General features: G+C 37.0%; 1 protein-coding gene across 2 annotated transcripts; it reads right to left on the bottom strand.

Annotated features, from left to right (window-relative positions):
* Positions 1-294: 294 nt before the first annotated feature.
* Positions 295-22,690, bottom strand: tep1 (telomerase-associated protein 1). 2 transcript variants are annotated; one of them, XM_026289384.1, is made up of 56 exons: positions 22,594-22,690; positions 19,299-19,836; positions 18,775-18,945; positions 17,883-18,032; positions 17,632-17,796; positions 17,332-17,469; positions 16,980-17,051; positions 16,743-16,864; positions 16,495-16,652; positions 16,296-16,405; positions 16,128-16,206; positions 15,433-15,625; positions 15,052-15,271; positions 14,726-14,878; positions 14,329-14,409; positions 14,118-14,239; positions 13,922-13,999; positions 12,758-12,904; positions 12,286-12,577; positions 11,732-11,853; positions 11,442-11,555; positions 11,249-11,366; positions 10,573-10,758; positions 10,280-10,464; positions 10,061-10,202; positions 9,783-9,962; positions 9,581-9,673; positions 9,338-9,470; positions 8,887-9,046; positions 8,660-8,793; positions 8,092-8,180; positions 7,878-7,992; positions 7,763-7,807; positions 7,421-7,628; positions 7,129-7,249; positions 6,896-7,020; positions 6,681-6,780; positions 6,431-6,586; positions 6,135-6,347; positions 5,992-6,048; positions 5,596-5,734; positions 5,271-5,501; positions 4,724-4,881; positions 4,527-4,634; positions 4,327-4,431; positions 4,124-4,253; positions 3,919-4,004; positions 3,248-3,383; positions 2,983-3,113; positions 2,740-2,861; positions 2,229-2,366; positions 1,970-2,069; positions 1,513-1,888; positions 985-1,067; positions 785-889; positions 586-705 (listed from the first exon to the last, which is right to left on the bottom strand). In XM_026289384.1, the coding sequence occupies exons 2-56, from the start codon at positions 19,824-19,826 to the stop codon at positions 586-588; spliced, it is 8,043 nt and encodes a 2,680-aa protein (XP_026145169.1). In that variant the 5' UTR covers positions 19,827-19,836; positions 22,594-22,690. The 2 variants fall into 2 exon arrangements, with proteins under 2 accessions (XP_026145160.1, XP_026145169.1); XM_026289375.1 differs by lacking the exon at positions 22,594-22,690 and having other exon boundaries at positions 295-705; positions 19,299-19,826.
* Between the last annotated feature and the right edge of the window lie 51 nt (positions 22,691-22,741).

The raw sequence follows: 22,741 nt of genomic DNA, 5'->3' as shown, positions 1-22,741 counted from the left end.
GCTCTCATTTTAATGTATATAACCACTGTCTGTTACAGGAATCTTTATAGCACCTGTGAGAGAAGCATATGCTTTCAGGGTCTTCTCCAAGGCCCCTGGAAGTCTAGAGAAAGCGGTTACCACGGGTCTGTTTTAAAACGACTAGCATATCATTTCTACACATGGACACCAAGTGAGTGATTTTATCAACTATTCAAATGGAGTTTCTCTGCTACTAGAAGACAGGGATAAAGTGAAGCTAAATTTATACCCTGCACAATAGATTTTTGACAATGGAGAAAATCACAGCACATGTGTACTTGCTGACTGTTTATTCACCCCCCAAAAAAACCTTTCATGCATAAATTATCAATTTAAAAAAAAATCTATTAACTTAATGCACCTGTATATATAATCAAGTGGTTGCCAAATTTATATAATAAAATCAATTATTGTTCATATCACTGCTTTAAGGCATAATTGTTGCAAAATGCTTCATGCATGTAGAATAAAAAGAAAATGTGTAGAACAGAACATTACAACTGATGGAAAAAAACAATGAAACACAATGAATTTGACTGTGTCCTTTGACTGCTGTTTAGAAAATCAACCTTTCCAAGACAGGAAGTACAGCTGACCCTGCGTATCGCCGCAAACAAATTTCTTGGGGTCACATGGGTCGACTTCTAGCACCTTGACAGGGCCTCCACACACAAACATGCCCACCTGTGAGATATAGAAAATGAGTGAAAAACAGAAAAGAAATGGAATAAACCCTGGTGCATAAAAGCATGAATTAAAATACCTGTTTCTTAGTGTTTCTGTCCCACAGTTTGACGGTTCTGTCATAAGATGCTGAGATGATGAGGCTCTCGGTAAGCCGCAGTACGCTCACTTTGTCTGTGTGTGCCTACAGACCAGTCAGACACACAGTTTATCAGCAATGCATGACTGCATCATTGATATATTATAATTATGTCTGTAAGAGAATATAAGAATACTTGCCGGTTTTCTTTGAGACCAGGTGGACAGATTAGGAGGCTGGTTGAACCACATGTTCCCTTTACAATCACCGCATACAAAAAAGTCTGTAGAAAAAAAAGAAAAAAAACATGACTGTGACACAACTACATATATTGTAGGAATATAAATTACACAGCCCTGCATCTTGAAAAAAAAAAAAAATCTGCTGATTTGCAAAAAAGGCATAATATTACCTATTCTGATGATGCTGAGCTCTATATAAAAAAAAATCAATTCCGTGCTTTTTTTTTTTCTTCGATAAAATCAGAATTATTATAATTTTTCTATAATTTATCACATTTTTCTAATTCTATATGCATCAGCTTTAATGCATTTAAAATAAAACCATCAAATGTCAAAAGTTGCATTACAAAAAGGAGTATTTAAATTGCATCTTGGAATTGGAAAATATGCATTACATTTTCTAAGCTTTTTTCTCAACACAATCTGTGTTTGTTGTTGTGTGTAACACCCACACAAATCCTGATCAGTACATTAAAACAGACGTACCGTTTAGCACTGCTGCAGCTGTGATCCAGGTGCTGATCTGCTCCGCTCTCTGGATTGCAGTTTGCCTCTCCCTCCGGCGTTCCTCTCTCAACAACTTCTGCTGCTGCTCTTCCTCCTTCTCTGGTTGCTGCTGCTCCTCGTCCTTCTCCTGTTGCTGCTGCTCTTCCTGCTGCTGCTGCTCTTCCTCCTCCTCTTCCTGCTGCTCCTCTTGCTGCTGCTGCTCTTCCTCCTTCTCTTCCTGCTGCTCCTCTTGTTGCTGCTGCTGCTCCTCTTCCATATCCTCATGATTTTCCTCCATCTCCAAGTCCTCTACCCTCTTACCCACTGCATCTTCACAAAAGTTTATGAAGGGAGAGTCACTCGTATTCAGAGACAACTGAAAATCAGATCATTTCAAATTATTAGTTTTCACTGTCAATTTCAATATCACACAATAAATGACAGATTTTTAACTTACAAGGAGGCCAAGGTACAGTATGCCCTTTTTCTGTCCCCACACCCAAAAGCTCTTGCTATCATTCTCCATCATGCCGAGAGGACGTACCTCATTAGCCCAGCTACAATAAAACACACATACTGTACATTCACTTTTTATTACACAGTGAAGGAATGTTATTATTTACTGTGTACTGTGCCACCTTCCTTGGAAAAAATCTTAACAGAGGAGCACAGGACAGATTTTACATGTATAAAAATTAAAAACAAAAATTATTTACGCATAAACTTCTCTGGTCGAGTCTTTAGTAGAGACCACATCAATGATTTTTCCATCCATATATACTCCAAACAGAATGCCACAGTAGAACAAAAAGCTCACAGGACTCTCTACTTTGTATGACGACACCTCATCAAGCCTGGAACAAAAGAAAATAACCAATAATTGGCAGATAATAAAAACCTATACTATTTTTTTAAATTTAAAAACGCACACACAAAAAATGAAATCCTTTTGATTTTGAGTGGAATGTACAGTAAATTTAGAACATTATGACAGTATTAAAAAAATATATTTTTTGAGATTAAAGATTACATTTAACAATGTAAATTAATTATAAATAAATTGTAATATTAAATTTAGGATTTTTTAAGAATATATTATAATATATAAATTATATTATGAAAAAAAACAATAGTATTACTATGTTTATTTATTAAATAATAATATATATTTTGACAGCAAGTTTGCAGAACTTAAGTATGGAAGTGAAAAGGGTTAAAAGTCATTACCCCACAATGCACTTCTTGGAGTCCCAGTCCAGCTTCCAGATACATACAGAGCAGTCGCTGGAACCCACCGCCAGCTCATTGTTCGGCATCCCAGTGACTGAAAGTAAGCTGCTATCACTGACCTTCAAACAACACACACACAGAGTCATTCACTCTGACGTTTCCAACTGGAAGTGGGTATAAAGCACACACACTGTATATTTACTAACTGAACAACAATATCAGTTCCCACCCCATGATTACCTTTTTCCAGTAAACCATTGAATTCTGATGCCATATCTCTAATCTGCCTGTGTCATAACCACACACCACGAGTTCATCAGTACCCAGGAAGAACACAGATGTGACACTGCCCTTCTGGCAGCGAGGAGTTTCTGTGGATGAATTTATATAGAAAAAAATCCCAATCAAATGCTATATTTGAATGCGCTGCTGTAATTTCACACACACAAAAAAAAGTGATTTTTGCATCAATTTAGATTCTGCATTTTTGACAATTTTGTCTTACCCATTGCTGTGGTGACGCTCCATGACCTGAGGGAGCGATCAGCTGAGACCGTGAGAAACTCCGGCAGTCCGGACTCTTTGCACACTAAAGCTTGGATTTCTGCACTGTGACCATGCAGAGTATTGTGATGCTGTACCTATAAAAACATAATTGTTTTGAATAAATTAGAAATTGTTTTCATTTTATGGCCAATAACAACAAATGACAGATATTAAAATTCTATTCTATAGTCTAAAACTAAAACGCTTTTAAATTTTAGAAATTAACTTAGGCATCACAACATTATAATGTACAGTATGAAAATGGATATTCCTATTAAAATTTGCTAAAGATTCCATTTAGCAGGGTTATACAATTATTATTATTAAACATGACTCTCTCACAATTCAGACTTTTTCCCAATAAAAAAAAAAAGAAAAGTGTAAAAATTAAAAAAGTAAGACTTTTGACTGAAAAGAAAAAAGAAAAAGTCCAAATTATTAGACAAAGTCGCAATTACCTAAAACAAGCTTCCATAAATAACAACTAATGACCAGTATAGAATCAATATATTATGTATCCCAAGAATTAACCTCTGAAGATTATTTAAAATATCTGATTGTCAATCCATTTTTATTTTTAAGCATGTAATTAAACATTAAACTATTAATGCAAAGCATTGAGTTTGTTACCTGCAATGGATGCCAGAATTTAACAGTTCCATCCTCTGATGCTGAAGCTACCAGTAAGTCTTCCGGTTTTACATTTTTTTCCAGATCTGTGCACCAACAAAATTAGTTTTGCTAAGAATTTCGTTTTCTGTGTAAGCGAGATACAATTCTATATGTAGATATCAGGCAGCTATTTGTGTGTACATGCGTGTATAAATCACTGAACCTGGCTGAGTGACGACAGTGCAGTGATGGAGGCGTGACTTGTGTGCCTGAATCCTGGTGATTTCCATCCCTGATTCCCACTTCCAAACCATCAGCATTCCATCTGTAGATCCCGCCATTACATGATCCTCCTAAAGACAATAAAAGGTAAATACATATAAACAGCTTCCACTTTTATGTCTTTGCAACATGGAACTGTCTTACCCAACAGCACATTGTGTTCAAAGATGAAGTAGAGAGGATTTCTCTCAGCAAACATCCTGTCTGGATATCCCACATCCGCAGCTTACAGTCAGCAGAGCAGCTAAGCTGAGGTGTGAGAGAAATTTTGTATACGGTTAAAGACACCGAGTTAGGTGATTCTCGAAATGAACTAAAGAGCAGTTGGTAAATGGCTTTCTCACCACAGAAGATGATGTCCAAGCACATCCCGTAATCCAGTCTCCGTGGCAATTGGAAATTGTTTGCGAAAGAACTGGAGGAGAAGCGTTTACCTTCCATATCATCAAAGCCTGTTGGATGAGATGAGATTGTGATGAATTTGAGTGTGACAGGAGTTGTGTATTTTCTTCCAGTAATATATGGTGAGGGGAGCAAGTACCTGATCTTTCCCTCCTGACAGCAACTCTTTCCCATCAGGACTGAAGTCAAGGCATGTGACCCCTCCATTGTGACCTCTCAGAATACACATCACTTTAGGGTCAATCCAGGGCTTAGAAGTCAACGTGTTCTTCAACCACAGAGCTATAGTGAAGTCATCTAAAACAAAAGGACATTTTCAATAAAAAAAAGTAAATAGATATTCACTAAGGATTTAATTTTAGATTTTTCAATTACTGTTTTTAAAGATTAACTTCAAGTGAGTGTTTAGTCCAAAGTATACTTTAACTGTCTTCATTCCACGACTGTCAGTGCACAGTCCATGTGACATCATCTTTGTTATAAGGAGTGTCCCAGAATATTGCATGTGTTGAACTTGGCCATGCATGCTCACTTTAAAAGTTGCACAGACACAGTTTTGTGCAAAAAATAAAAAATACCTTGGCCTTTAGATGATGGCAAGATGGCAAAGTTAATCTTAATGTTAACTTGGTTGAAAACTGTAGGCAAAAATAAATATTCAATGTGGATATTTTGTGTACACTTACCAGATGCAGAAGCCACATAGGTGGAGTTTTGAGCCAGGGAGAGAATAGGTCCCTTCTGCACACCAAAAGATCCTATCAATACAAGGTTTTCCGGATTTTCTCCTTGCCTTTCCCAGACCCTGATCTTGTGGTCCATGCCCCCCGACAGCAGCAGCTCTGTTCCTTTGGCCTCCATCCACATGAGGCAGAGCATGGAGACCCGGAGGTCCTCACTGGACCAAACCTTCTCTCCTAAAGCACAAAGCATTTACACATGAATCCTGCTTCTGAAAATGTGAGCCCTGAGTATATCTTGATGGCATGTTGGATGTAAATGTGTACATACCTGATTTCAAATTGAACATTTTGATACCATTTCCATGGTAACCCACAGCAGCGTATCCACTGGCTGCAGCCACACACAGAGCATTAGCTTCATCTTCATTTCCACGTCTGCTGCGCTTTTGCTGTTGGAATGATGGTATCTGCAAATAATCATTATTAATTAGCATCGTCCTTAAAGGAGCTAAAATTATTTTGACTTTCTGAAAGAAATATCAGTCCTTGCAAGGTGGCAAAGCAATGTGTTGATGTTTCAAAAAAGCTTAAGCTTCGGTTCTGCAAAAATGAAAAACAATGAGGTCGGACTTTGCAGTTTAAAGTGTGCTATAGTTGGTTTAATAGTATAAGCAGTAAAAATACTCAAATAAATAGCAATTCTAATGTATGACCATGAAAGTACCTTTTCTTCTCCCAGAACAGCAACGGTTTTCCCAAGACCACCAGACCATACATGAACCTAGACCAAAAAAAAAAGGATGTTAAGGATGTTTTAGGATGCATGGCAGAGCAGCTGAAAATGAAGAGTGTCAGGTCATTCCTCACCACACTGTCATGTCCAGCACTCAGCAAGAGGTTTCCTCCCTGCAGGAAGTTTAGTGACTGCGTGGAGCCACGGTGAGCATGATAACTGCCCACACAAGCAGCTCCTGTCACGGACCAGAGCCGCACTTCTCCTGACACACAGCCTGAGCACAACATAGAGGAGCACGGAGAGAAAGACAGACTCCGCACTGAACTCTGATGACCTAACAGAGTCTAAACAGAAGAGAGAGTTGGGAGGGAACTTATGTTTTAGTATATAAAAGGTACAATGATGTGGTTTTGGAGTCATTCCTCACCATAACGTTTTTCTGCTCAAGCCAGTTCCACAAACGAACAGCTCCATCCCAGCAGCCCACTGCCACAAGCTGACTCTCAAGGTCAAAGTTCACACAGTTCAGGGGGGAGGGATTCACGAGAGAGGCCACCTCTTTGCTCTTCTGTGCTGACCACACCTGAGCACGGCCACATAAATGAGAAACACTTCAAAACAGCACACCACCACCACAAGTAGTTTAGATTTAAAATGATTTGTTTTCTTGCTTTTACCTTCAAGGTTAAGTCTAGTGAGACAGTAGCAAAGAGTTTTTTGTCTGGACTGACATCACATCCTGTAATCTTGTTGGAGTGGGCATTCATGTGGGCAGTTCTTAAAGTGACAAAGTATTTTTCACAGTTTAGTCATTTTTTATTATTATTTTTTTTTTTTAAAGTAAATTGCGCATTTGTGTCAAAAAAATTAATAATAATAATAATAAATTAACCTGCAACCATTCGCAACATCCCACACCTCCACCTGCCCATCAAATGAGGTTGTTGCCACAAGCTCATCCCCAAGGAAGACGCATCCGGAAATGCCATCACCACTGCTCATCAATGACTTCACTTCCTGTTTGCAAGAAATACATTTAAAAAAACCAAATGCAATGTCCACTGAAGTATCTCAATTCTGAAAGGCATAGCAAAATTAATGTTTATCTTGGTTTAGAACTGTTACCTGTCCAGTCTCTGTATGTAAGAAGTGAAGTCTTCCCTCTCCGGTCCCCACTGCAACAAGTTTTCCATCAGGACTCACCTCTACACAACTCGGCTCCGAGTGAAAGGTAGAAACCAGCTCACTGAGTGGGAAAACAATATTAAAACAAACTGTAGATAAACAACCTTTGCACAAGATGAAGTCCAAGAAGTCTGAAACTATATTATTCAATTAAATCTAAAACAAAATCTAAATTAAACATTTAACAGGAATATGAGAATAATATGCTATTGATAAGGACCAAAATTAGTACCTGGCTTTTTTATGTGCTGCATCTGTGCAGTTCAGCCATTTTACAGCATGCACTCCTCCATTTCTTGTCATGCTTTCCGCCCACAAGTGGGCAGAGCTGTCACAAGATTCATTAAGAGCTGTTTGCACAAAGAGAGCAGGCCACTGGGAGAAAAGAAGGCTGTGGCGCTTCAGAAAACTCAGACAGTCTTCAAAATCCTTCATTTTATCTGAAAACACAAATGCATTTGCTATAGGTTTATTTGTAATTTTAGTACACATTTCCACTCATATATTAAATATATTTTGAGTACTTTTAAGTAGTTTGTTTTTTATAAACATACATTATAGAAAAGTGAAATACCTGTTGATCTTTTGGATTGCAGTTGATGGGTCTCATGTTTTTGGGCTAAATGGATAAAAGGAAAAAACATTAAATATTATAACCTGTGAAAAAAAAAATCAGAAGCTTGTCTTACCAAACAAAATGTAGGTCTCCAGAAGTTGGTGAAGAAGTCCTTGCCGCACATTAGCATAGAGGAAGTAGTAACTGGACAGCAGAAAACACAAAGGCTCCCACTGATTACTGCCCATCTGAGCAAAGAGAGAGAATACACATCTCTTATGAGTTTTGTAACCTCACAGTGGTCACTAAAGCTGAAAAATCAAAGAAGAGAGTAGGAAGACACTAACCAGGTGGGCAGGGAGTTGATACAAAATATCAGCATCAGAGTGAAGAAATGTATCCTTGCCCTGAGGATTTGACTGCACCCAAAGGTGAGCTGAAAAAAAACAAAACATTTTTTTTAACAAACATATACAAAAAAAACATGCTTTCAAATTTTCAAATGTTTGGGGTTGGTAAGATTTTTTTTTGGAAGAAGTCTCTAATTCTCACCAAGGCTGCATTTATTTGATAAAAAAATACAGTAAAAATATTGTGAAATAATGTAATGATTTAAAATAACTTTTCTATTTTATATAGCTAAAATGTAATGTAAAATTCATTCGAAATAATATTCAATGTCAACTGATTCTTCAGAAATTATTCTATTATGCCAATTTGGTGCCCAAGAAACAGGATTCTTTCATAAACAGAAAGCTTGAAAAAGAACAGTAGTTATTTCAAATAATATTTTTTGTAACAATATAAAAGTTTACATTTAATGCATGCTTGCTGCAACAACAACAACAAAAAAACTTCCTGTACCCCAAATAAAACACATAAAATGCATCAAGATTTACATGCATCTTATTTTACCTGCAATTATCAGATGACTTCTTGTTCTACTCTCTTCAGTAGACAGGTACAGATGTTCAAAGGCTGACCTCACCTCTGGATGGGTTAGAATCAGGAGGTCATCTGAACCCTGACCATGGGACGGTCCAATCAGGCTGCATAAGAAGAACAGAAAAAAAAATACATTTCTTGTCTAAAGCAGAAGTGACTTCTTATATCTGTACATTCCACCATATTTCGAGCTGTACCTGTGCAAAGTTCGTGCCAGCTGAGAGAATATTGCCATGGGAACACGGCTCTCTGGATGCCTTGCTATATGGAGCACTTCCTGCCACGTCACCTGTCCACCTCTGGAGTTTAAATCATTGCACATGTTCAGTATAGTGTAAAGAGAACTCTCCCGCAGCCCTGTGAAAGAAACAAATGTAACAAAAAAAAGAAATATATAATTTAAAAAGCTTTTGAATTTTGTGGGCAGATTTCTTAATATATTCAACACATTATTGTTATTTTTTTATTATTAAATTTATTATTATTATTATTATTATTATTTATATATATATATATATATATATATATATATATATATATGCCAAATAAAAGAATAAATTAATTAACAATAAAATAATTAACAAAACATTATAATAAAGCATCAAATTCAATTATTTCTTGCAGAGCAATAAATACTATGTCTTGTACCAGTGGAGCTGATGGCAAGAGTAGCTAATGCCCATCCAAGTCCTGCTCTGCAATATTCATTCTGCAGCCTCAGCAGACTGTGCTGCACCAGCTCACCAAAGGACTGAGGAAGAGACTGGAGGCTGTCCTTCATCTAAACCACAATTTTCATCATCAATATTGTGTTTAACTTCACACTTCTTTTGCAAAATAACATTGTGTGGATCAATACATTTTTCAAAAGTGCATTCTTTAAAAATTTACCTTCTCAAAGGAGGCATAATTCCGGAGCTCCTCACAAGCCAAACGGAGGTAGAGTGGACTCACAGAGCCTTTCTTCATCAGCAGCGTCTGAAGCTACAGGGCAAACACAACAATACATTCACAAAATATTAAAAGAGAGGGTTTTTATATAATATATTTTTTTATATTTATATTTTTCCTCAACAGCAAAAGGGAAATTCACCTGGTTATTGAAAGCAGAGTCACTCAGTTTCTTTCCAAACTCAACAAGCTGTTTCTGCACAATCTCCTTCTTGTCAGGTAAAGATAACTGCCCCAGTGGAAATGACACAGTACCTTTCCTTTTGCTAATAGTGTTTTGTAGGGATGATTCTGAAGTAACACTCACAACCAGACAGACACCCTGAGAGGACAAAGATCAAATTGACTGGTCGATGAGAAGGTTCAATCATATTAACTCCACTTATTTACAGTAAGTGTGCGTGTTCATTTCTATTTTACTTTAGGGATGTGATGTGGGATCCATTCTGACAGTCTTTGACCTCGACCATCATGGACACGGTCCGCCCCATCAACAAGTAATGCCAGTGGCTTCTTTATGTTCAGGTCATTCAAGTTCAAGTGGAATTCGGACAACAAATCTCTGTAGGACAACAAGAGAATAATTATGAAATGTGTCTGATGAAAGGAAAATGCATGTTACATCAGATCCTTCCTTACTTATAAGATGTGTTTGGAGGCAGCTCCACATCGTCTTTTCTTTTCCTCAGCCACTGAACTAGACAGCGAAGAAGATGCTCAACACAGCAAGCTGACTGGCTAGCATCAGTGGAGTAGGATATGACATCACAAAGAGGGGCTTTCTTGTTCTTGACAGAGGTTTTGAGTGCCTGAGCCAGGGCAGCCTTAATAAAACAGAAGATACAGAGAGAGATAGTGTTCTTTTCCTAACTGATCAAACACTGGCAATAATACATGAAGAACGATGTTTTTTTTAAGCAATGTACGGTTACCATGAACACAGTTTTGCCCTCTCCAGGATTTCCCTCAACCAGCAGAATTCCTCCTTTTTGCTGACATTCTTGAACTTTTTCTGTTGCCATTGAAATAAGCTTTGCCCTGCCATGAAACTGTCGCTGTTGGGCATCCTGATGCACTTCTTGTTCCTCAATCTCTGAAGCCACGTCTTCATTCGTCTCCTACAAAACAATAACAGAAATATTGGTGAGGAGTTAACTCCACTAATTAATAAATAAATAAAAAAAGACAGGTGTGTATAGGGGTATTATTTCGACAAAAAGTTTCATCAAACAAGTTATCAAATGTCCAAACAATGTTTATTTTGATTTCATTGATATGAATCAAAATTTTAAAATCCACATTACTTTTATTTATTTTTTTATTTTTTTATAAAGTTTGATAAAAAAAAAAAAAAGAATGAATAGATTATGCGATTATAAAGTGATTGGTAATTGTAAATGATTGGTAATGGTAAATGATTCTCCAGTTGGGCCAGAATCCTGGACCAGATGAAGACGCTGTCAGACTTAAATCTATTTATCCACATCATCCTTATTCTTGTTTTAACTGATTTATCTTTAAATTGGTGTTTCAAATTATTACTGAGTGGCCCCAAAAACGTGAAACATAAGAAAACGGTCATTTCATGCGTTTTGACCATAATCTGACCTCCACAAAGAGCTGCTGAACGGCTTCCCAGATATTCTCCAGCGCTGCCCTCCCAAAGTCCTCTAGGCATTTCAGATAGGGCTTTCCATCCACCACCCCACCCCATTCACAGGGATAGCTAAGAGAATATAAAGCAGTGCAAAAATAAACACAAATACTCACTGTGCTGGCAAAATAAATGTACTGAACTCACTTTTCTGTCACTTTGAAGTTGCTGTTCCAGATCCATGATTTCAGGCTGTTCATTTTAGCTTCAGCGTCTTTGGATTCTGCCGCAAAGTCTGTCCTCCACGCCACTGGCACTGAACTGAACACACAAACACACAAAATGTAGATTATATGACATACTGTATCTCCTGTAAATCACAGAATTTAAGAAACATTAGCTTGCAGCGGAAACTGTTTTCCATGATTTCATTTTTAGGCTCCCGTCTGTCAACTACAAAATGAACCCAATCAGCAGACAAATAAATAAATGTATACCTGGCCAGATGAGGAGATCTGAAGTAGAAGAACATGCGGCTCTGGGCAGTGTCTGGATGCAGAGCTTGAAACTGTCGAATCTCCATTTCAGTGATGGATAACCCATCAGGCGCAGAGCTCATCTGGCAGAGTGAAGCATGAAAACAATTCATGTAACTTTAGCACATTAAATATCCTGTATCAAGAAACACTTTTTCTCAATTTTGGAAACGTTGAAAATGTTGAAAGTTGTCCTTGCTTAATATTTCAAGAATGTTTGTTGTGTAAAAGTTTTTAAAAAGCAGTTATGGGTTATAAATAATCTTTACTGTCAATTTAGATCAGTTAAATTATTAAATGTCTTTAAAAAAATAAAAATAATAATAATTTCTAGCCACCAGCTTCTGAAAAGTATTGTACTTTTTATTTTGCCTCCCTTTTTAGCTTGCAATTTTTTTTATGGTCAACATTAACTCATTAAAAATTAAACAGCAGCAAGACCATACGTGATTAATAATAGTCACCTGTATCACATTTTTGATAAAAGCATCTATCAGACAAATAAATGTATTTACCCAGCTGTATTGAGGAAGCTCAGGTAGGGTGGGGCGGGGCGGCACTAAGCCATATCTCTCCCCCAGAATTCCAAGCAGCAGCTGGCTTCGACAGACTTCAGACAGACAGAGCTCCACAGCACGGTTAGACTCCTCCTCGGTTACGCCCCAGCGCAGCTCCACTTCCTGCAGGTAGAGATAGTGTGGCGCAGCTCGCCTCCTGAGCTCAGGAAACACACTACGAACAAGAACATCCCTCTCCGCATGCATGTCTCTGAACGTAGAAGAGATGAACACTCGGACACTCTTCCATCTATGAAGAGTAAGGAAAGAGAATTGATGAGAACAAGTTTATTTTTTTGTATTTAATTTCCAATATACTAATCACTTGTCTGGTCTTTATTGGATTAAATGCTGGACCACAGCCACCCAACGTTAAGAGATTGACGAACATTTTAAGACTAGTGACTTTTTGGATTTTTTATGGTTATACCTGAACTTTGGTGTTGCCGGCAGTGAGATGACATCAGCCGCTCTCTCAGGTTCAGTTTTGCGCCCCTGTGGTGGTGGGATGTTATAGATTCTGTCCATGTGCTCCACATGCTGCAGCATCCTTGAGGAGCCTCTCTCTGAGACAAACCTACGATCATAGAACAAATCTAAATTAAATCATTATTAAAATAGATTCAACAGTAAAGTAGTAAGAAGTAAAATACGTTGTTTTTTTACAAACAGATATAAGGATGTACAGTATTGAATGCACTAATATAACAATAAATACTGTAAGTTACCAACAGCAAAAATTCCATGTCAGTTTAAAACATTTATCTGAATTAGACTGTTCATATGAATTTATTTAAACATACCAATTCTAACACTGCTTTCTCCGCTGAAGTTTAACATAAAAAAAAATATATATATATATATATATATATATATATATATATATATATATATATTTAAAATGGTAATCTTTAGGAACTTAAAAGCATATTATTATTGCGGTGTTTAAAGGTTGTTTGGACACGTTTTAGATATTCAAAGATCAATTTTTATGCAACAAGGAAGCACCAAGTTGATGGAAATGTGATTGAGGTAAAGTATGCATGTTCTCAACATTGATTATAATAATAATAATAATAATAATAATAATAATAATAATAATAATAATAATAATAATAATAAATGTTTCTTGAGCACCACGTCAGCATATTAGATTGAATTCCGAATGATCATGTGACACTGAAGACTGAAAATTCAGCTTTGACATCAGAGGAAGAAATTAAATTTTTTTTTTAATTAAGTATTCCTGTAGCTCAATTGGTAGAGCACTGTGTTATCAAGTGCAATGTTGGGGGTTCGATTCACCGGGAACACATTATATTTAAAATTGATAGCCTGAATGCACTGTAAGTCGCTTTGGATAAAAGCGTCTGCTAAATGCATAAATTTAATTTAATTTAATTTTTTAATTTTAAATTATACCAACCCTAGCGTTCTGAATGGTAATGCATATTGTGAGCACTTGGTAGATTCTACACTAGCTCTTACTGACAACTGCATGTTTTTTTTTTTACAATAAAAAGCATCTCAAAGTATTTAACAAGAAAGTATGTATATTGAGTAGAACAGCTAAAGATTCAGCTAAATATCTTACTTCAGGATCTGCTCGCTAAACCCTCTAAGCTCTATAGTGTTGGAGTTCAGTTTGTATTTCAAAAGATCCGTTGGAGACCTGTTCAAAATAAACAAAATATTTTGGTCAGATTTCTTGTCAAAGCAGCAGGCCTTTTAATGGAAAGACATGAAGTTTCAATGTTGGCAATTGAAGAAACAAGTTTTACAAAACATACGTGTTTCCGAGAACCACAAATATCACAACAGCATCAGGGTTGACATCTTGCCGATAGTTATTGATAGCCGTCATTAAATTTCTGTTGGGGTAGTAACTATCATACACAACTATACGATCCAGCTGTGGGGGGAGACGTTTTAACAGACATGTCATGTGCAAAATAGTTGAACGTATCCTGGGACAAGTATAAATGCAAAAGGGGCTCACACCTTTGTCTTCTCTTCAATTAGCTTAGCGAAGAATGTTGTGAAAGATATGCATTCAGACTGTACATCATAGTCATTCAAATCCTGAGAGAAAGAGGGACAGAAAAAGAGAGGATAAAACATTCCTTTTTGCATTTAGATTAAAACACTAATATTTTAATAAGACTGTTCCTTTTTTCTAATGTACATTACAATGTTGTGGTACCTAAATTTACGTGTAGCATTTAAAATGACTGATTTTATTTCATAGTGTTTTATTATACATTTTTTTTATTGTTTTATTTGTATCTAAAGGGCTTTATTTTAAATGTAAATGTATTTTTTTATAGAAAAAAAAATTGAAAGAAGGATTTATATATGATTTATAAGAGTATATTCACAACAAAAGGGAAATTCTCACCTTCACTTGCTTCATTGCTTGTCTCACATTATCCAAAAGCACATCAGACTTCATCTTGAACTCCTGGAAGCTGTCATATTCAAGCAGCATGACTTGGGAATCTTCGCTACAGTAGTTGATCATCATGCATAAAAGCATTGCAGCTTCCTGTACCTGCAGTACATATAGTCCACAGGTTTCATTTATACTAAGAGTCTAATTTCATAACAAATTGAATGTAATCACTTATACAATATCTAACAAAAACATAAATCCACAGTCACTTTGAGAAACACATGAAAGTACAACTATACTGTGCTAATAACTGAAGAAATAAGATATCTGACCGATGCTGAGAATTTATTCTCATCAGTATCTTCGTGGCTTTCAGGGGGCAAGCAGACATCATTAGCACCACTCCAGTCCCGATCCTCAGAAAAATTAGAATTGCAGATCACAAGAGTGCGTCCAGGGAGAGGCGGGATGTTGTATTTGCAGGAGATCTGCACAGCTTTCTCCAAAGCACAGCAATACTTGTTCAGAAGCTCCTGAGTGTACAGCTTCTGACTAACAAATTACATTACCCAAAAAAAAAATCAACATGTCAATGCAGGGGTAAATTGAACTAAAAAACAAAAATTCTATTAATAAATTTTAATCTAAAATGATCATACTATGTAAAGATTTTCTTTAATATTTGTAAAAAAAAAAAATGTAGCAATACATACTTCGCTTTTTTCAGAAGATTGCGTTTGGCATTGAATATGCGGTAGACGAAGGGGACACTCATTGTAACCCTCAGTCTCTTGCGTGGTGTTGTTTCCCAGTTGCATTTTCGGAATCGTTTGCTCTTAGGCAATTTCTTCAGGACCCCTTGCAGGATCTCCCTGGAGCTTGGCACCTTGACCGCAGGGCCACCAGCTGAAAGGGGAAGCACATATCACTAAAGCTTCCTCAGGCACATGTCAATCAAAGATGCAGTGGGAATGTGCCATTTCATTTAGATTAATATGGATTCATCAACATCCAATGAGATCCAAAGTTTAGTAAATCAAACCCTAAAAATCTTAAAAATACCATAAAAGTGTCTTTCATAGGGACTAAAGTAATTGTACACTACTGTTGCCAAAGTTTGGGGTCTGTAGGATTTTTTAAATTGAACATAAAAAAACTTTTATTTGATCAAAAATAGAAATCTTCTGTAAGATTTTACATGTATATATGATTTAGCAAAGCAGGACAAGTGTCTGGATCAGTATCTTATTCAAACATAGTCCTAACTGTTACTGACCTCTAAAATTAAGGGAAATTATAACTTGAAACTGATGTTAAAGCCCCAACATCAGTATGAAAACCTAATCCTAAAATCTGATTGGTTGACAAACATGTTGATCCAGGTACCATATAACATACATAAACTTACCAAATTTACTGAGCTCCAAAATGACTTTATAAGCAGACAGAAAACGGAAAGGAAACTGCCTGCTCTTGATTACAGCATTCTGTAAAATTAAACACAGTAAACCGATAAATTACTTGATCATGTTACATAAGTTTCAGAATGCAAAAGACTGAATTTAGAGACACTCACCTTCGAGGTCAGTCTGTTGAGGATCTTGGTATGATGATTCTCACTGAGGCCCACAGAGATCATGTTCCTCAGGTTCCTCAGCATTGCCATAAAAGGAAGAGACTGTCCATCTGCAATCACACAAAAAACATACAAGTAGATGAGTAGATGTTCAAGAATTAAGCCAATTTTGGACCCAGTGCAGTTCCCTCATTCACACCGATGAGTTTCTCCCAGGTGGCAGCTTTGTTTCCCTCCTGACTCAGTTTGCATTCCCATGTGTCAGGCTGCTTAAGCTTCATCATCTTTCCAGCTCTCTCTCTCTCCCAAACCCCTCTAAGACCACTGCGAGTGAAGGCCTTCAGATCACTCGGGTATCTGCATGCAAAGACAGATAACAAACATACTCACTCATGACTGGAGGTTACATTTTTTACTAAAATGCATATGCCCGTTTGTAGGTCTAACTTCTTTCCCAGAATGGCCATGACATATTCTGCAGGTTCTTTGATGTGAAGGCGCTTTATCATTTTCTTGAGGCTGAATTCACTCTGTTTTTTATCCTTTGCAGTCCGATTCTGGCTCTCCAACTGTATCATAACATGCAGAAAGGGATCATAAGCTGTTCAGAGCACATGATGTACAATAGTAGTTTGCAATGCTATGTAATCTCAAACAGATCTAACGAAACACAGCGAAGCTCACATATTTTTTGAGCAAGGTGTCATCAACTCTGACAAGGTCACCCCACTTTTTCCACTGCGCAGCAGAGATTTCCTGAAAGAAGAGAGATCGAAAAAAGCATTTTAAAAGTGATGTGGAAAGACAAAAGAAAAATTTTGAAATATTGTTCATTATAGTAGTTCAATAGTAGTTGGTAGGATGTGCAACACTAAAAATACGGGATTCAAAATCTCTTGAAATAAACATTAAGAATTTTAAAAGTATATATTAAAAAAAAATTATAAAGAGGAATGTTCAGTAGTCCCAGACTTATGGAGCCCACTGTATATGTTTTGATTATTATATTATTTACTAAGTGTTTTTGACATATTACCTTTCCTTTCTTACACTTCTTGTTGTGCTTGCAGCGATGCTTCCGTGTATTGTATTTGGCCAGCTGATATTCAGTGAACTGCTTAAATTTATCAGCTAGGGCTTTTTTCAGACAGGAGGGTAAAGATTTACTGAAACACTGCACAAAAACAATTTAAAAGCATTAAAAACAAGAATAATACAGTAAGAGCTAAATAAAATCCCTATTTGAAGATCTGCCATGCTAAACCCAGAATAAATATGGTAGGAATAAAGGAGATACATTTTTAAGGGCAGTAAGATATTTAGTATTAACACTTACCATGCTATAGATTCTTGTGACCTCCAGCCAATCAGATGGCAGCTGTACAGCAGCACAAAAATATCTTCTGAAGTGTGCCTTTGAACCAGGCAGATGGGCAGCCAGTGCCAGCAGGAAGTTGGCTGTGATACGAATGTTTAGTTCCTGCCTAGTATAGACAGCAACCTAAAACAAATCAAATATGCAAAACCACATTACCAGCTGACAACATAACCCACACACACTAACAGACACACATACAAAACACCGACCTTTAGGAGAAACTCAGGGTCTTCTGTGGTAATCTCTGTGGCCAGAACCGTAATAATGGCCCACACACTTGTCTTCTTATCCCAGTCCTTCTCGCCTGGGGTACAGCTCTTATTAACCAGGGAGGAGCACACCATATTCAGCAGATTGTTCTGAAGCGCAAACAAAACACATTTTAACAGATTACACAATCAGACATCTGTCAAATTATTTTCTGGGGTAGGAATAATTCTATATACAGTGGGTTTAGAAAATAATCACCCCCCTTTGAAATATAATCACATTTTGTTGCTCTGCAGCCTGAAATGAAGATGGACACAGTATTTTTTTTTTTTGTATTTACTCTTATAACATCCAATTGGATAACTACAACATGTCAGAAAAAAAGTATCACCACCTTGTCAGTATTTTGTTGAACCACCTTTTGCTTTAATCTTGTGACTGTCCACAACTTTCTTCCAAAGATCTTTAGACAGTCCCTTGCCACCCATCATTGATTGTTTGATTCAGTTGCCCTACCAAGGACTTAAATGCTCCAGGAAATCTTTTTTTCTGACTTTTTGTTCTTATACCTTTTTAACTTGGATGTTATAAGTTGCACTGAGTAAATACAGTTGGATAAAATAAAATATTTTCTCTACCCACTGTATATGTGTGTAAAACAACAACAATGGTTTCTGAAGTATCATGTGACTAAAGACTGGTGTAATGTTTTTATGGTTGAAAAATTCAGCTTCGCCATCACTGTAATAAATAGCATGATATATTTGTGCCATCTGTCTAAATATACAAAATCACCAAAGAATACATATAAAGCTAAAAATAAATAAGGGCTAGCAAATTGCCTATTATTTATATTCACACAAACCCCAGAACTGCGGTCACTTGACTCACCTTCTGGTCCCTCAATTCAACAAGATGCTCATCCTCGCTAGCTTCAAGCAGCCCAAACTCCTCATGAGGAGCTACGATCTGCTCCCCCTCTCCATCCAAATCAATATTCAAAGCAGGCATCTCAGAGGACAGCACCTGGTCATCCTCCTCCAAGCTTTCATGTCTAGCATCCTGTTAAGATGTACAGAGTAAATATAATTAACTACATTTGTAGTTCTGTATCTATATGTTTTTGCAGAAACAAAGCTTTAAATTAAATGCTATATCAAGTTGTCCTAATCATACTGTGCTTTCTGTGCAGCGTTGGAAGTATACATTTGGTTTTCGGTGGTAAAAGATGCATGGCACAAAAGCTGAATCACCCATAAAATAAATCCTGTAAGTTTAATGTGTGATTCTTTATTTAATAAATACTAATACGAATGTGTGGCAGTGAATAAAATAATAAAAAAAATGTGGGAGGAAATTATGCTATATTCATTTACATACAGTTTTACAAAGCAGTAGAGGAAGTCACTTTATACCTGTCTAGGCTCCTCACTAGATCTCTGAAGCACTTTAGATGAGAAAAGCATGTCTTCCACTTCTCTCTTTTCATTTAAGCCCGATTTTGTCTCCATTGAAGGTGGCGGATAGGAGCAGATAGGTGGAGCGGTACTGGGAGTTGATATTTTGGAGGAAGAGAGTAAAGGATTATGGGAGTAGGAGGAGCTTAGAGTGCATGAGACTGGAGGATGAAGTGAAGGCTCCATTAGGAGGGTATTCTTGGTGCTCAGCAGAGAGGAGGGAGAGGATAGTGAGCTCATCATTGTGGATGATAGAAGAGATGAAGTGGCCATGGTGGAGGACAGGCTAGTTGGCTGGAGTGCTGGACATGATGAAGAGGTTGAGGTCTGCTTGGCCCAGGATGGAGATGTGCATAGATGGTGGCTCAAAGCTGTGGGCGCTTGAGACAGAAAGCGGTTTTCCAGCCTTGGGCTTCTATGGAGTCGCTGTAGTCTGGCATCTGTATTCACCTTCAGATCGGTCTGAAGGGAAGCCGGAGTCTTCATGACTGCTTGGCTGAAGAAAGGAGAAACACAGAACAGGAATCTGTGTTTTTGTCCAGAGACACTGCAAACGCTAAAAGTACAGTGCTAAACTGATTCTTGAAACGGAGAAACAAATATGCACAACTTGTCCTAAATCAGATATGACTTCAATAATGTTCCCTTAACATAATGGGAAATTTGCTTTTCTCTTTATTTTATCAAAACTATGACATTATCATTTACTACACTTGAAACCATAAGAAAGCAAAACAATGTACATATATTGTTTAAAGATATATTACACACACAAACACACACTTCTCTAAGAGAAACACCTTTCTTCCCGTTTTACCTTTTTATAAGTTTCACAAGATCATATACAAGCTCTGCTGAGTTTTATGTTTCTGTATATAGTCTTGAGTAACTGTGCTATACCACAACTCTATGCCAAACCTGGCAGACAAATTGTAAATTATTTGATATTTTAATCAGGCCCTGTTAGTAGCTATGGGGTGGTGTTGGCGCAGTGGATAAGACACATGGCTTTGGTGTGGGAGACCCGGGTTCGAATCCACTGTTAGACACCAATGTGTCCCTGAGCAAGACACTTAACCACTAGTTGCTCCAGAGGCGTGTGACCTCTGACATATATAACAATTGTAAGTCGCTTTGGATAAAAGCGTCAGCTAAATGAATAAATGTAAATGTAGCTAGCAGCATCCGAAAAACTAAATATCTAACGTGTAATACATGTGTGATGATGATAATAATAATAATAATAATGTCAACATTCAACAACAAACTGTCAATCCTGTGAGATTTTCTGTCTAAAGTACAGAACTGAAGAATAACTAGCACTGGAAAGCATGGGTGTGTCTTATGCAAACAACCAATGTATTGTAGACACTCCCTGAAAATCAAATAAGCTGCCTCCACTCCTTTTCGCCTCGTTTATTGAATACCAACTTCTTTACATACTGGTGTTACCAGTACATTTCCCTCTCCATTGCCTGCAAAGTGATGTGCCTTCATTAATGGTGTTCTTCGAACTAAACACGTACACTGCCTTCTTATTGGATATGAATCGTTCTTTAGATTTTGGAATGTGTTGTAAAGTTCACTTTCAGGGCACTTACTGTCAATTGGAATGCGGCTAGTGACAATGAGTGAGGGCCAAATTCCAACAACTAAGTTGATAATCAATGAAGAACAATCTTTGCCTTCGCAGTGTCTGTTCCATATTGCCACATACATTCAAGACAGATCTTCAGCACTCCTCATTTCTCAAAAAAAAAAATAAATAAATAAATAAACACACACACACACACCCCTTATCACCATTTTTAGATTTACAACTTCTTTATTACGGGATTGGTCATAAATGTGCACAAACAGAACATACACACAAGTAGACAATCTTGTCTTTCTGACACTGCAGAGACTATTGACTTGAAAGTCGCCAAGCAACACTGTTGTATAGGCCTATAAACACATGCACTATATTTGGATTATTACTTGCAGTGCACGGTTCCTTCAGTGGTGTCTGACTCATAGACGCCAAATTCACAACGACCAGTTCATCTTGCTCAGGATCTACGTATAGGTGACCATACGTCATCTTTTTCCAGGACATTTTCCTCTTTTTTTTTTTTTTTTTTTTTTTACCTAAAAAAAATGCGTCCGTCATTGAGTGAATTTTTGTATTGGAGCCCTGTGCGAGTAATTATCGCCCGTTCACAAGATATTTGTGTCCAGTCCTGCAAGCTCCCGCAAACATTCTAATATTAGATATAATTTTCACACATCAGGAAGCTGCTATCAATATGCGTAATATTTAAATCGCTTTTGCCTTTATATATAATATTTAGAAATATTATTAGCCTAATAGGGTAGGGTTGTATATCTACTACTGACCTTATTTGCAATCCACTATACCATTGTATTCCCTGTTCTTCATATATGGGAGTAAAATACTGACTGAGCCATAAACAACACTGTAAAAAATAAAAAAAATGTAGAGGTGACCAGTCACTAGAAAATTGAGTTGGGAATGTAGATTGTTTTTTGTAATAAAGTCTTCCTGATTCATTATTAGGACATTCATTTTTATCCTTTGATTATCCTAATTGTTACGTTTTGTGAAGTAGGGCCACTGGTAGGAAGCTAAAAAGCTTTTTTTTCTTTTTTTTTATCAATATGCATAACAGCGTAAAATATGTATTTTAGGTACGGAAATTAGGCTAAATATTATGAGTTTTTAAATTTAATGTCATTGCTACTACGGGCGCTACTTGCACCAACCAACCACAACCCACTCCCGCACCCATTGTCTTCATTTTGGAAAACTAAAATGTGGCTATAACTCTTATTGACAGCTTCTGTAAATATTGCACGCGTGTTCAACATTCTCACTTAACATTGATCTAAAATAATATGAACAATTATCTTGCTCCAGATTAAACAAAACGGACACAAGTTACAAACACAGACACAAGACGGACAAAAATCATATAAAAAAGTAATGACAGCTTCTAAGAATAATATTATGTAGTCTACTATCTTTAAATTACGACTGGCTAGAAAAGCATTGGTCTACTTATTTCATATTTCTACCGATCTTCAGTTAGAAATAGTAAATGAAGCAAATCGACTGCTTCTAAAAGAAATATTATGCACAAACACACTTTGCTATAACTTGGTTCAAATTAACGGCGCATTTCTGGCGTTTATCCGTGTGTGCTCGAGACCCTGATCGGCGCCTGTAAACAAAATAAAGAAAATAACTCACCTTTAATGCTTTGTAACCGGGTAGTAGTGTATAACAAAGTTGACCGGTGAGCTACTGACTACTTCCTCATATGTCATGTTCCACTGTTATTAGCTTCCTCACCTGTCATGTCACGCGTACGTCACTACCGTAACAAACCGAATATAGA

This window comes from Carassius auratus, chromosome 2, assembly GCF_003368295.1.
Source record: "Carassius auratus strain Wakin chromosome 2, ASM336829v1, whole genome shotgun sequence".
Classification (NCBI taxonomy): Eukaryota; Metazoa; Chordata; class Actinopteri; order Cypriniformes; family Cyprinidae; genus Carassius; species Carassius auratus.
Note: the sequence above shows the minus strand (reverse complement) of the source record. Positions and strands in the feature narration are given on the sequence as shown.

Bases quoted from the DNA above. Each gene is read 5' to 3' on its own strand.
- tep1 (XM_026289384.1), bottom strand. From the start codon at position 19,826: ATGAAGACTCCGGCTTCCCTTCAGACCGATCTGAAGGTGAATACAGAT. The intron at 15,626-16,127 runs GTAAGTTTATGT...TTCCCCTTTCAG, and splicing joins TTTGGAGCTCAGTAAATTTG to CTGGTGGCCCTGCGGTCAAG. The intron at 706-784 runs GTATTTTAATTC...TATATCTCACAG, and splicing joins ACAGAAACACTAAGAAACAG to GTGGGCATGTTTGTGTGTGG.